Source organism: Gymnoscopelus braueri, assembly GCF_963280865.1.
Source record: "Gymnoscopelus braueri genome assembly, chromosome: 6".
Lineage (NCBI taxonomy): Eukaryota > Metazoa > Chordata > Actinopteri > Myctophiformes > Myctophidae > Gymnoscopelus > Gymnoscopelus braueri.
The window spans coordinates 11,695,177-11,710,297 of record NC_137607.1 but is presented as its reverse complement, the minus strand read 5'-3'; the positions used below and the strand labels follow the sequence as shown (position 1 = coordinate 11,710,297).

The following is a 15,121-nucleotide window of genomic DNA, read 5'->3' as shown; positions in this document are numbered from 1 at the left end:
GTATTCAAATATTTGGGTTCAAGATCTTTCAAAAATAGCAGATCTACAAACTCGCCGCGCTATAAACTTGTAGAGCTATTAGGCCTAGTGGAGACTCTTACAAGCCACCAAATATCATACTGTATTGTAGTATTGTAAGTGATGGTCAAATATAAAGGTTAGATATAAGCAGCCATAATAACTTCTTCCTTAGTGGTCTCATGTAATATGCTAATATTTTGGATATGGAATTTTGTGTTCACATTATGGAGTTAGGTTACATTATTAGGTTACAGCATTTTTACTTTAATCTGTCCATGGCTATCGTAGCCAACTGTTTCAGGTGATAGGTACATGATTGGTCAGAAGTAGGCTAATTAGATGTTGCTGTGCTTACAAACACACACACACACACACACACACACACACACACACACACACACACACACTCACACACACACACACACACACACACACACACACACACACACACACACACACACACAGAGAGAGAGAGGGAACATTGTAAAAAGAAGTAATAAGAAGTTAACAGTAGTAATTACACTTATCTTGGATTATTATTTACCTTTTCTAATTGATGTTAAAGTAAAGAGGTTGTGATGATATGTGCCCATCAGTCCAGTAGGGGGCAGTATTAGTTTACCTTTTATTCCAGAGAGTGGTTTAAGAGAGAAGCTTCTAGATCATGCGCGACAACAAACTGTCTGTCTGTCTGTCTGTCTGTCTGTCTGTCTGTCTGTAACAGTAAGGGAATTGCTGTTTATTTACATGACAAATCCAAGATGGAGGACAAACAATGAAGTTTAAGTTTTAATCACAGGTTAAGGATGTTATCGTAGATTTGTTAAGCAATGCTTAAAATGAAGTGATGCAACACAACTCTAATTACATATATAGCTGCAAGCAGCAATAATACAGGGCCAGTGAATGGAGAGAGAGAGAGAGAGAGAGAGAGAGAGAGAGAGAGAGAGAGAGAGAGAGAGAGAGAGAGAGAGAGAGAGAGAGAGAGAGAGAGAGAGAGAGAGAGAGAGATGGAAACGGAATAGATTGAAGAGAGAGAGAGATGGAAACGGAATAGATTGAAGAGAGAGAGAGATGGAAACGGAATAGATTGAAGAGAGAGAGAGATGGAAACGGAATAGATTGAAGAGAGAGAGAGATGGAAACGGAATAGATTGAAGAGAGAGAGAGATGGAAACGGAATAGATTGAAGAGAGAGAGAGATGGAAACGGAATAGATTGAAGAGAGAGAGAGATGGAAACGGAATAGATTGAAGAGAGAGAGAGATGGAAACGGAATAGATTGAAGAGAGAGAGAGAGATGGAAACGGAATAGATTGAAGAGAGAGAGAGAGATGGAAACGGAATAGATTGAAGAGAGAGAGAGAGATGGAAACGGAATAGATTGAAGAGAGAGAGAGAGATGGAAACAGGATGGATTGATTGGACATCTCAACCTATTGCCATTAACAGGAATCGAACTCTCAACCTTCGGACTCACATGCTGCAACACTATATAGTGCTATAGCTTTGTCCAGGCTGATGTTGTCTGTTGAAGATCATAAACTCTTGCCTTCTGTCATGAACCAAGCCCCTGTTTCACTAACACTAAGATCACTCGTTCACAAACCATTTACCAATAGAGAAATTGTATGTCTCCTCGGAACCGAAACCAGTGAAAGCAGCCGATCTACAAGCTCACAAAGCGTTGCTATTTGAAAAGTTGTGAGATTGTAAATTGGCTATTTTCACAATGAAGTATGTCATACATTGAAAAAACACAAAACGGAGCCATGCTTGTGCCTGGCCCCGTAATAAATCCTAGATCAACAAGTCTTTGATTAGTCCTAAACTAAGCTTTATTTAACCCTTGTTGGTGCTCATTTCACTGTGAAATGGAATAGATTAGATGTCCTTATTGTCATGATATGTTTACATTGTCAAAGCCAGAGTCAAATAAAACAGTCAGTCTGTTCAGTATGTCTCTCTAGTAACTGCTGATGTAATAATAATCCTGATTGGCTGTTGAGTGAATCAGGAAGTGAAATAAAAGTTTGGGGACTTTCCAGTGAGAAGCTCCAACCACACTCACGCACGCGCGCGCGCACACACACACACACACACACACACACACACACACACACACACACACACACACACACACACACACACACACACTTTGATCACATGACCAGTGTGTTTTTAAAGGCATTTGATGGTTTCAGCAGTGAGATGTAATGAGGCTTGGATTGAGGTTTAATGAACATGAACAGCATTTTACCAGCGACGCTGAACACACACACGCTCGCACGCGCAATTTTAGCCTCTGTCAGTAGGGGGAGGCAAGATTTTGTCGGAGGGGGGGAGACAAAATATGCTATCAAACTCTGACTGGTATTATTTTACACCATGGAATTGGAAATAATAGACCATGTTCACATGGCGGCCATTTTGGCATTTTGCATTGAAGAAACGGTGTGGCAACGGGGTGGTATTTCATTAACTTAATAGAAAAATGGCCGCCGTGTGAATATGGTCTTCAGAGACTGCACCCTCTTGTCACCTTGCAAAAATAATACATTATGTGCAGAGTAGACCAGTGGAGTGCTCCAGCATTTTATTTGGGTATTCTCTTCTGAAGTGACCAGATATTTTACTTTTTAATTGAAGTTGTTCCCCTTCCTTTCTTTCTTTCTTTCTTTCTTTCTTCCTTTGTTTCTTTCTCTTCAACAGAATCAGAATCATCTTTATTGTCACATCACAGGTTAAAGGTGTAAAGAAGTTGGTGAAATTATTTTTTGTGCAGCTCCATCGTTTTAGTTATTTTCAGAAAGAGGAAAGAAGGCGGGGGGGAAAGGAGAGAATAAAAGATGAATTAAACAAAGATATTTACATACAGTAGGTTAGACATAAGGTGCATAAGGTACAGTTTAGTTTGTACATGAGGTTAGACATAAGGTGCATAAGGTACAGTATGTACATGAGGAGACATAAGGTGCATAAGGTAAAGTATGTACATGAGGAGGTATAAGGTGCATTCGGTAGAGTATGTATATGAGCTTAGATATAAGGTGTATAAGGTACAGTATGTACATGAGGAGACATGAGGTGCATACACTACAGTATTTACATGAGGAGACATAAGGTGCATAAGGTAAAGTATGTATGTGAGGAGATATAAGGTGCATAAGGTACAGTATGTACATGAGGAGACATGAGGTGCATAAGGTACAGTATGTACATGAGGTTAGACATAAGGTGCATAAGGTAAAGTATGTACAAGAGGAGATACAAGGTGCATAAGGTGCAGTATGTATATGAAGAGACATGAGGTGCATAAAGTAAAGTATGTACATGAGATATAAGGTGCAGTATGTACATGAAGAGACATAAGGTGCATAAGGTACAGTATGTACATACAAGGTTAGATATAAGGTGCATAAGGTACTGTATGTACATGAGGTTAGACATAAAGTGCATAAGGTACAGTATGTACATGAGGAGACATGGAGCACACATGTAGTAGAAATGCACAGAAATCTATCATGGCTTACTGTTGAGAATAGATTGCATTCACGCACTCTCACCTTTTTCAGAAATGTTTTAACTGACCAAAAACCCCAGTATTTCTTTGACCAGGTAGGATACAGAAGAGATGAACATACCCATATGACTAGACAAGCCAGTTCAGGTGATATGGTAACACTTAAACCAAGAACAGATCTTCTCAAAGCTTCTACTATCTATAGAGCTGTAATAGGATGGAATTGCCTAAGTACATAATTAATACAAACACAACATTCACCTTTAAGAAAAAGTTAAAAGAACATCTGATGAAAACATGCCTGTACTAATCCCCAGACGCACAGGGTTTAATGTGTAATAAGTGATTTCTTTGATTTTAAATTTACTTCTTGATTGTACTTTTTGTTTTTTATTTTCTATTTTTATTTAGATTATAGGGATTGTAAAGTTGATGTGAGGAATGTCTCTGTTAAAATGTTTGTCTGTGTCGGACCCCAGGAAGACTTAGCTTTTGTCATGGCAAAAGCTAATGGGGATCCTAATAAACAAAACAAAACAAAACAAAACAAAACAACATAAGGTGCATAAGGTACAGTATGCATATGATGTTAAACATAAGGTGCATAAGGTACAGTATGTACATGAGGTTAGACATAAGGTGCATAAGGTACAGTATGTACATGAGGAGACATAAGGTGCATAAGGTACAGTATACATATGATGTTAAACATAAGGTGCATAAGGTACAGTATGTACATGAGGTTAGACATCAAGTGCATAACGTACAGTATGTACATGAGGTTAGACATAAAGTGCATAACGTACAGTATGTACATGAGGTTAGACATAAGGTGCATAAGCTACAGTATGTACATGAGGAGACATAAGGTGCATAAGCAGCAGCTATACCACACATGATTATGTGCAATAATCCTGACTGTCGTCTTCTTGGAAACAGATGATGTAACATCATATCTTTAATCTGAATGGCTGATTCTTCTGAACTACAGAACGAGTCCTCCTTCATTCTCTTTCAGACTCCAGAACTTCTCTTTCAGTAAACACCTGTTTATTCTGAACTGTTTATTTTCATCTGTTTATTCTCATCTATAAAATTCAGTTCAGTTTTGATCAGTGATGATGAAGATTACAAACACCCTCCTCATCCTCTCCTCTCTACTTCATGTCAAAGCGATCCCAGGAAGTAAGTACATTATATTTGTTATTATATAATATATACATTTATATCTACTGTTATCATATAAAACCGAATATGAACAATGCACAATACAAACAAATGACATGCACACGCACGCACGCACGCACACACGCGCGTACACACACGCACGCACGCACACGCACACACACACACACACACACACACACACACACACACACACACACACACACACACACACACACACACACACACACACACACACACACACACACACACACACACACACCCTCCTTTTACTACCTATATATTGAATCTTGAATGTTGGTCCAAATACATAAAAACAGATGTTAGGAACTGTTGTTGTGACATCATGAAATACATTTTTCCGTATGAATTACTTTCCTAATAAAAATAAATACAATAAAACATTTGAATCTGTTTCAGTGTGAATAAAACGTTTGACAGGAAGCTACTTTTATAATATCCAACCTTTCACTTCATATAAGAACCAAACATGCTTGTTTAACATGATGATCATGTGTTATTGTCAGCACTGTGAAGAAGTTTGTTGTTGAATTTAATGTCATCTTTGTTTTATTTCCAGTGTTCCATGAGCAGTTTCTACTCTTTGGCTGTTCAGACACAGTTAAAGACTCATATAAAGAGTGGATGATGGCACTGGATGGTGAAGTGTTGGTGTACGCAGACTTCAACAAAGGGAAGGCGGTGGAGCCTCAGCCTCCGTTTGTAGATCATATCACCGTCCCAGAAGCTTATCATATTGCTTTGGGTCAATATGCGTTCTGCAAATCCCAGCTGGACACCGTTCGCACTGCCTTGAAAAAACCACCAGTGAAAGGTACATGAATATGAACCCAGTAATTATGAACTAAAACGGTTCAATATATATATATATATATATATACACACACACACACACGCACACGCACACACATGTACACACACACACGCAAACGCGCATGCGCGCACACACACACACACACACACACACACACACACACACACACACACACACACACACACACACACACACACACACACACACACACACACACACTTTAATGTATTCATTTGGATTTTCAATTAAAGGACATGAATCATGTCAAAATCCAAGATAATAAGATTATACAACAGTTACCATAAAAATAAAACATATCAAAATTATGGCTGGGACTCGATTAAAAAAAAAAAAAAAAATTAGAGCCTTTGTAATTCATTAATCAAAATTAATCGCATTTTAATCGCATATCAATATTTCTAATACTTTTACTGCTACTCCACTACATCTCAGAGGCAAATATTGTACTTTTACTCCACTGCAATTATTTGAAAACTTTATTTACTAGTTACTTTGTAGATTTTGATACAGTAACCACTTCAGCCCTATATCGGCCATTTGATAATAGCCGATCTACAAGCGCGACGCATTGTGAGCTTGTAGATCTGCTATTTTCAAAAGATTTGTATACATTTGAAAACTTGAAACGGGACATTTTGAATAATGAGTACTTTTACTTTTGGTACTTTAAGTACATTTTGATGCAAATACTTTTACCCAAGTATTTTGAATTCCAGACTTTTAATTGTAACAGAGTATTTCTACATTGCAGTATAAAACTTACTTAAGTAAAACATTTGAGCATGTGACATTGTGACCCCCCCCCCCCCCCCCCCCCCCCACAACGCCCACCGTTCCCAACTCTTCTAATGTCGAGCGAAAGAAGACTCCACGGGGCGAGGCCACTACAACTCGGTGGCAATAGCTGGTGTGCGTCTGAGAACAATGCACGTTGGTTGGTATGATCGTAATGCCGGTATGATCGGTCCAGTAAAACTCGTCCTGAAACTCGTCCAGTGAGAAACGTTCCGCTGTGCAAAAATAGGTGCGATTAAATGATATGTTTTCTGTAATTAATTAATCAAAATGAACGCGATAAAGTACCGGCCCTAATCAAAATGTATTCATATTGTGAGGCATTTCGCTCTCAAAATAACAACCTTTCTGCAAGTGTTATCTCTGTTATCCTGGAAATACGCAACACATTGGCCTAATGGGGTCGGACAGACAGACAGACAGACAGACAGACAGACAGACAGACAGACAGAGTCCTTGTTTACTCAGCCACGCTAGACAACTGGACACATAGAGAAAAGAACGTAACTGGTATAGCTCAATCACATTGTATTTAAGATAATCAATATACATTCAAAACATTTTAATGCCAGATTTCACATGCCTGGAACGCCTGAACCTATTTTAGACTTTATGTAGTGAGTAGTGACATATTTGGCCGATGGGGGGCAGTTAGTCTAGTGTTGATATTATACAGATGATAATAAAACTGAACATTAATGACATTTTTCATCTTCTATTTCCAGATGGATATGTGTACTATAAGGCTGACCGCTGTGTGTTTAACTCCAGTGAGCTGAAGGACATACAGTACATACGGTCATATAGTTTCGATGGTGATGAGATCATCAGGTGGGACAGTAGAGTAGATCAGTATGTTGGATACATTGAGCTTGGTGTGAAGAACGCAGAGCGCTTCAATAATGATCCTTCAATACTGGCTGCGGTGAGAGCAGTCAGAGAGGCATTCTGCAAACCCAACATTGAGACCTACTACCGCAATGTTCTGAACAAGAGAGGTGAGCTGATCTCAGAGCAGCACTCAAAACTCATCACCTCATAAACTATAACATGAAATCACACGATTCTACTCAGAGATGATTAATGCTGTTAATATTGATCATAATAATTATTACATATTTTTTTATCTGCTGAGAAACATTTCAGATCCTCTTGATTTATACTGTATCCTAACACGCTGTCACGCAGTGGAAATAGCAGATCTACAAGCTCACAACATGTGGTGTCACCATCGAACACCGAGCATAAATGAAACATAGATCTAGGCTATGAGCGTTTTCACCTACATATAATGACCTGCAGTGGTGTAAAATATAAGTACAGTTACTCAAGTACTGTACTTAAGTACAATTTTGAGGTACTTTTACTTTACTGGAGTATTTCCAAATGTCTATACTTTTTACTTCTACTCCACTACATATCAGAGGCAAATTTTGTAATTTTACTCAACTACAATTATTTAAAATGTTTTGTTACTTGTTACTTTGCAGATATAAATTATTACATTATAGAACACTAGAGGTCCGGGCGCCCTACGGTACTACGCCCTAATGCAGAAGTACTTCTGCAGAAGTACTAATGCAGAAGTACTTCTGCATTGCAGTATTGATACTGGGTGTTTTAGAGAAGGGAGAAGAGTCTATGATGTGTGGAGCATTGTCCAGGGTGTTTTAGTTAAGAGAGAAGAGTCTATGACGTGTGGAGCATTGTCCAGGGTGTTTTAGTTAAGAGAGAAGAGTCTAGGACATGCGGAGCGTTGTCCAGGGTGTTTTAGAGAAGGGAGAAGAGTCTAGCATGTGTGGAGCGTTGTCCAGGGTGTTTTAGAGAAGGGAGAAGAGTCTAGGACGTGAGGAGCGTTGTCCAGGGTGTTTTAGAGAAGGGAGAAGGGTCTAGGACGTGTGGAGCGTTGTCCAGTGTGTTTTAGAGAAGGGAGAAGAGTCTAGGACGTGTGGAGCGTTGTCCAGTGTGTTTTAGAGAAGGGAGAAGAGTCTAGGACGTGTGGAGGGTGAGGGGTTGTAGAGTTGGATCAGGTTTGAAGATATGGGGGTGTCATACCTTTGGTTGCTTTATAGGCCAACATCAGTGTTTTGTACTCTGTGAGGGCAGCAACTGGGAGCCAATGGAGGGAGAGGAGAGCGGGGAAATGTGAACATTTTGCTGCAGCTTTCTGGATCATTATTCATTTGGATCTCATTTGGATGATATACAATTATTAATGATAATGACATTTTCCTATGACGGTTATATAATAATAATGATAATAACAATAATAATAATAATCTTATTTATCCAGTGGAGCCCAAAGTGAGACTGAAGTCAGAGACTCCCCCTGGTCGTGGTAAACACACTCACATGCTGAGGTGCAGCAGCTACGACTTCTATCCTAAAGTGATCCTGGTGACCTGGTGGAGAGGTGAAGAACCTTTGACCTCTGATCTCTCCTCTACTGATGAGCTGTCTGATGGAGACTGGTACTACCAGTACCACTCCTACCTGGAGTACACACCAGCGAGTGATATACATGAATACACACACAGGAATACGCTAGAACGTGCTTATCTCGTTATTACGTTTCTTATGCCTCTTGCCTTCCTATTTTTTCGGCAATGTGGAGGGAATAGTGGAATACACAATAAACACTAGAGCGGAGGAGAGCCCAGCAGGGTGTTCACACTCCTACAAAAAAAAAATTTTTTTTTCCAAAAAACGAAATATCAACAAAGATCAATGGATGAATGTGTCGAATCGCGGCGCGTTTCAGCGTGTAGATCGGCTACTTTCGCAATCTGTCCTAATGTTAGTGCTAATTTACAGCTGCTTACTCACTGCCAGACCGGGCGGGGAGGAGGGGCCGCTTCAGCTCTGAGCAGATCCACATGGCACGCACTCAACTTGAGGATGCACGTCATCATTATTTTAAGCGGAGAAAATATCAGTATAAGCTTATCTCACTTTCTATAAGGGTCTAATGGTGCCTAATTGTGTGTGTGTGTGTGTGTGTGTGTGTGTGTGTGTGTGTGTGTGTGTGTGTGTGTGTGTGTGTGTGTGTGTGTGTGTGTGTGTGTGTGTGTGTGTGTGTGTGTGTGTGTGTTACAGATCAGGAGAGAAGATCACATGCATGGTGGAACATCCCAGCCTGACCGCGCCGATCAAGATGGACTGGGGTCAGTTACTGTCAGTTACTGTAATCTACTGTAATCTACTGCATTCTACTGCATTCTCCTGTATTCTACTGCATTCTACTGTACTCTACTGTACTCTACTGTACTCTACTGTAATGTGTTATACTAAACTCTGCTTTAAGGGTTCAAGGATTCTTCTCTTTTTGTAACTGAAGGTACATTGGTTTTGCAGAAAGGAAACACTGCAATCCAATTAAAAACAAGACACAATAATAATACAGACACCAGAAATAAAAATCAATACAAATACATTAAAACATCCTAAAAAAGTTACCATTCTAATAAGAAGGTCATGACAGGAGCCTCACCTACTTAGAGCTTAAGTTTCACGTCTAGATGAGGTACATCATCTTAGTTTACTAATGGCTGCAGGTACAAAGACATTTATAGAATTTATAGAATTTATAGAATTTCCACATCAGGGTCAGAAGCTGCTGGAGTGAAGGGGCTGAGAGTGACTAAAGTACTGTAAGTATTGTAAGTACAATCCTGAGAGATGGAACTGGCCTTATATAAATGCTGCATTAATATCAATGGTAATAGAGTACAGAAGCAGAAGTCCTGACGTCACTCGTTCATCCCCCGGTTCGTAAAGTAATTTCTCTATGGAGAATAACATTGGTTCTTATTTTCTGCTATATTAAAGACGTCTATGGGGATTCAGAACGGTGCAAATCTTTGAATATATAAAGCGAACATTTGTAACTGCCAAATGTCTCAACAACTGTTTTATTTCTTCTGAAAAAACTATTGTTGCTATAATATCAGTGGTGCTCAAACTTTTTCTTGTCAAGGACCCCCAAAAATTATGTTTTTGGCTGCTGATCCTCATCAAAATATGTTGTCCCAGGGACCCCCCCCCCACCGTTGTCCCAGGGATAAAAATGTTGTTTAAAATAATGTTGTGTTTGCAAAAACGATTTTTCACTGTTTAAGTATAAACTAATAGTTATAGCTCAAATCTAAAATGACACAGATGATGTCAGAGGCAGTGAAGAACAAGGTGTTTTAATCTACTGTAATAATATAATTTATATTATATTATATTATATTATATTATATTATATTATATTATATTATATTATATTATATTATATTATATTATATTATATTATATTTGTATTATCAGATGACTCCATGCCAGAGTCAGTGAAGAACAAGGTGGCCATGGGAGCATCAGGTCTGGTTCTGGGTCTGGTCTTGTTCCTGTCTGGATTCATCTACTACCAGTGGAAGAAACAAGGTGATTAGCATGTTTAATTAACATGTTTCATTCATTATTATACTACGAGTGGAAGAAATGAGGTCAGGTCAACAGAGGATCACATGACATGTGGAACCCTCACAGAAATGCAAACAAACAAACAAACATGTAAAGCCACAACTTAAACTGGTTTATATTGGTTTTAGAACCTTAACCAGTTTAGACGACCCAGTTAGAGGTCAAAGTGTGTTCTATGTTGTCACATTTAGTCCTAAATAAGAGTCAAATGTTCAAATTAGTTCTGATGCAACCAGTGGTGTAACAGTGTTTTTTCCCCAGCCCAACGGTATTTTAATGACGTGCACGTGCACGAGCGCGAGCGCGAGCGAGCATACATTAAGGTCTAATGACCTTTATGTGATTAATATTATTTTTAATATTTCGGTTTATAAAATACTTTTATGGGTGTATAAATAGTAGTAGGAAACATGATTTTATAGGAAAGGACTATAGTTTTTAGCTTAGTTTTAGTCTTTGTAAATCTTCTCAGGGAATGCCTTGAATTATAGGAGCTGAAAAGGTGTAGGCTATAATAGAAACACACTTACAGATGTAATGGTGGGAAAACAAAAACTATGTTTTAAATTCTAGTCTTAATTACATTTGGAGGCATTCTCGTTGCGTGTACAGGATACCACCACAGCAGAAGTGAAGCCATAATGCTGTGTTGCTTTTATACCGTGTATGAGGACGCTCACCGCCACCGGTAAACCTGTTATGCCATTTGGGTAGACTACTTGGCTGGTCTAGGGGGGGCGCGCGATCTAACAGGGGGGGGTGAACATTTTTCACGTGCACCGTACCGTGGGTGCGCGTGAAAAATTTACCGGCCAGACGTCGTCCTACTCCGTGTGGCCCCCATGACACCACACTGGATGCAACATGTGACCCTGATGACTGAACCCTAATGTTGTTGTGTTATTGTGTGTACATTTGTGCATTTCAAGGAGAAATACACACAATACAGTACATAGGATTTATTTGTGTGTCTGTTTTAACTGTCTCTCTTCTTCTTCTATCAGGTCGTATTCTGGTGCCGACAACCAATGAGAATCTTTAGACTCCTCCCACACACCCAGGTTCACTTTCTCTTTCTTTTTACTAAACCTTTTTACATATACATATACATACAGTTTTTATGTATAAAAGTGTATAAAACTAGAAAACTAGATAATCAAAAGAACATGCTTGTGTAAGACGTGAAACAACTAGCCTGGTAAACCATCCCGGTGAATTCTATTATCATGTGTCTTCTGCTTAATTTCTTATAATAATTAATCTAATAATCAAATGTAATAATTAAATTACTTGTTCAGACAACACTGATGACAATGTGGTCAGATGGGGGGGGGGGGGGGGTCCTCTTGGTGAACTGTGTAGTTTGGACGATTCATCATCAATCAAATATAAACATGTTTTTACATGACGCAGGAGTTTAGATCCCATAGCCTGAGAGGACGTTCAGGTGATTCAGTCAGGAAGTGATGAGACGACACAATGCAGCCAAACTCTGAACGAATCATTTGAACACAACATTTCAGTGAACTGTACCATATGATTCAGTTCATTGAACACAACGTCTCAGTGAACTGTAACCAATGATTCAGTACATTGAACACAACATTTCAGTGAACTCTACCCAATGATTCAGTACATTGAACACAACATTTCAGTGAACTCTACCCAATGATTCAGCACATTGAAAACACTGATCATTCTATCACTAGCAGGATCAAAGACAGAACCTTGTGGTCCAAAGGAGAGTGTTCTACCAACTGAGCTGCCCTTCCTACTAAGCACTATTGACAAAGTATTGATCAAATGTTGTTTGAATGGACTGAGTTGTTTCTACTTTGATGGTTACTGTAGTTAGAAAAAACACTTTGTTTCAATGGATTAGTCACCCCATGGAGACTTGAATTCATGGATATATATATATATATATTTTTGTCTCATTCCTAAGACAATAATTTGATGACCGGCAGCGGTTCCGGTAGGTCTCCTACCGGAACCGCTGCCTACCGGTCCGCTGGTCATCAAATTATTGTCTTAGGAATGAGACAAAAACAAAAAAATATCCATGAATTCAAGTCTCCATGGGGTGACTAATCCATTGAAACAAAGTGTTTTTTGGGTGAAGAGTCCCTTTAAATCATTAACACACATTTAACAAGTTATAAACAACACATTAACTAATAATTTGGGAATGATGAATTTACTATTATAAGGGAATGTTATTCTAAAGTGTTAGCATGTTCACACAGTTAATACGTTCTGATTCTTATTGGTTTATTGTCTTTTCACAGAACACCTGGGTGTGTTTTCAGAGAAGCAGACAGTCATCGCTGCCCCCTGGTGGGGAGAGGAGTAAATACATGTGTGTGCATTCAGCTTTTAAATACTCATAGAGACACACGGCCGGAAGCGGAAGGCCTACAAATTCACGCCCACTTTTGAGACAGCGCCCCTATTCGAGGTCCGTTAGAACGATGAACTGCAGCTCTCAATGCAATCTCTATGAGAGGTATTGTAAAATACCATAATTTCACTGGTTAAAGGTATCATGACATTCATTTTCACTTTTTTTATTTTCAATGTTTTATTTGGGGTTTTATGACCTCAATTACACCCAAAAAACCTGAACTTAGAACATTCAGTGGATTTTCTGTGGTCTGGGGTTTTCTGAATAATTAGGCTGAAAAGTAATCTGAGCTTGGCCCTTCGACAGTGAGGTCACAGTCGATTAATCCCGCCCACTCTCCTCCTCGCCCCTCCCCTCCCCTATCCTTTCTTTTGGGGGGGGCGGAGCAGAGGCGATGATTGACAGGCAAAATCCCTCACCAGCGACACCCGCAGGCAAAGATTTCTTTTTTCATTGCAGTTGAAAAGGCTTTAGAAATGTGAGAGAAAAACACCTGCCATGGATCACTGGAATGGAATTTTCACTTAAAACTTTTTGTACACTTTTGAAGGACCAGGACAAAGACTTTGAATGTGGTGTAAAAGTGAATGTCATTAAACCTTTAACTACTGAGGCTGTAGTGATTTTTTTTGTGTTCTAATAAACTATCCCATTTTTTGTATTTGTCCGTTTTAAAGTGACATACCTGCCATCTCAATATACAACCTACAATATACTATAATATACTCCATCAGTGCGTCAAAAGTTCTAGCTTCTGAAATCTTACGTTTAAGTGGTCGCATGGTATATACGTCACGGACGCATCCCTTGAGGTTTTCAATACCCAGAAAACTGGCGAAAGTGGCCATTTTCAATATGTTTTGGTCATTATCTCTGGAACAGAAGGTCCAATCTGCTCGGTTCAAAGCTTGTTGGATGCGTGACTTTGAGGACATTACGCACGCAATGACACATTTTCGGGTTGTTGGGGTTTCTAGGGGAGGGGAGATCTTAGTTGGGCAGGCGACCGCCTGTCCTGCCTCTACAGTGGGTATGCCACTGGTCGGCGCTCGGGCTCGTAAAGACAGTGATGTCACTGAAATGCGACAACTTGTCTGTCTGCCGTCTACCCTCTGCTGTGTTAACATTATGGGTAACTCGTTAAAGTGGCGAATTAAATGTGAAACACATCAACTATTAAGAAAACAAGATGATATGTTGACAAAGACACTCCATACATTTGGAAACATATTTTTATTTAAATCAATATCGTCTCCAGTTAATGTAGGAATATTTTAAAAGTAGGCTAACTCTCATATCTTCTCATAGGGAACGCATTGGCAGCTGCAGTTCATAGTTCTCACGGACCTTGAGTAGCAGCGCTGTCTCAAAAGTGGGCGTGCAATTTGTAGTTCCCGTGTTGGTCTATAATAGCAGCACAATGATGACATCATCAACCTTTTTCACAGATGTGTCCTTTAAATAATTAACGAAATTAGTGTGCGGACTGTCCTTTCCCGGTGTTTTGCCCAGTTCGACATGGTTTTTGAGGTGAGGTTAGGGTTAAGGTTAGGTTTATAAACATCATTTCTGTGAGGTTAAAGGTCAGGGTTTAGGGTTATAATATTTCAGTTCTACACTATATTGAAACATTGATCACACACATAATCAGAGTTCTTCATAACATTATTATTAATATCCATCTGAATGGAAGTCACAAGCTATGTTTGTGGAAAAGGTTTTATTATTTTATAATTGACCATAAGTCATTTATTATGTAAGAATTTATAATGTGCGATAAATAATGTGTTAAGATCATTATGACATCACTGTTTCCCTGTGATGGGTGGACCTGGACCCTCTAGGGTGGTCCGGGGTTATGGGTGGACCTGAT

The 15,121-nt window shown here is 39.2% G+C and overlaps 1 protein-coding gene and 1 long non-coding RNA gene across 2 annotated transcripts; both read left to right on the top strand.

Moving 5' to 3' along the window:
* Positions 1–2,739: 2,739 nt before the first annotated feature.
* On the top strand, positions 2,740–9,359 carry LOC308086800 (HLA class II histocompatibility antigen, DQ beta 1 chain-like; the record flags this gene model as incomplete). The annotated part of the gene is made up of 6 exons (XM_080430446.1): positions 2,740–2,781; positions 4,646–4,729; positions 5,310–5,564; positions 7,106–7,378; positions 8,674–8,892; positions 9,343–9,359. The coding sequence occupies exons 2-6, from the start codon at positions 4,663–4,665 to the stop codon at positions 9,357–9,359; spliced, it is 831 nt and encodes a 276-aa protein (XP_080286572.1). The 5' UTR covers positions 2,740–2,781; positions 4,646–4,662.
* A 72-nt stretch (positions 9,360–9,431) lies between these two features.
* Positions 9,432–13,250, top strand: LOC308087065. The gene is made up of 4 exons (XR_013933277.1): positions 9,432–9,544; positions 10,692–10,805; positions 11,849–11,905; positions 13,133–13,250. It is a non-coding gene; the product is annotated as an uncharacterized lncRNA (long non-coding RNA).
* The last annotated feature ends 1,871 nt before the right edge of the window (positions 13,251–15,121 follow it).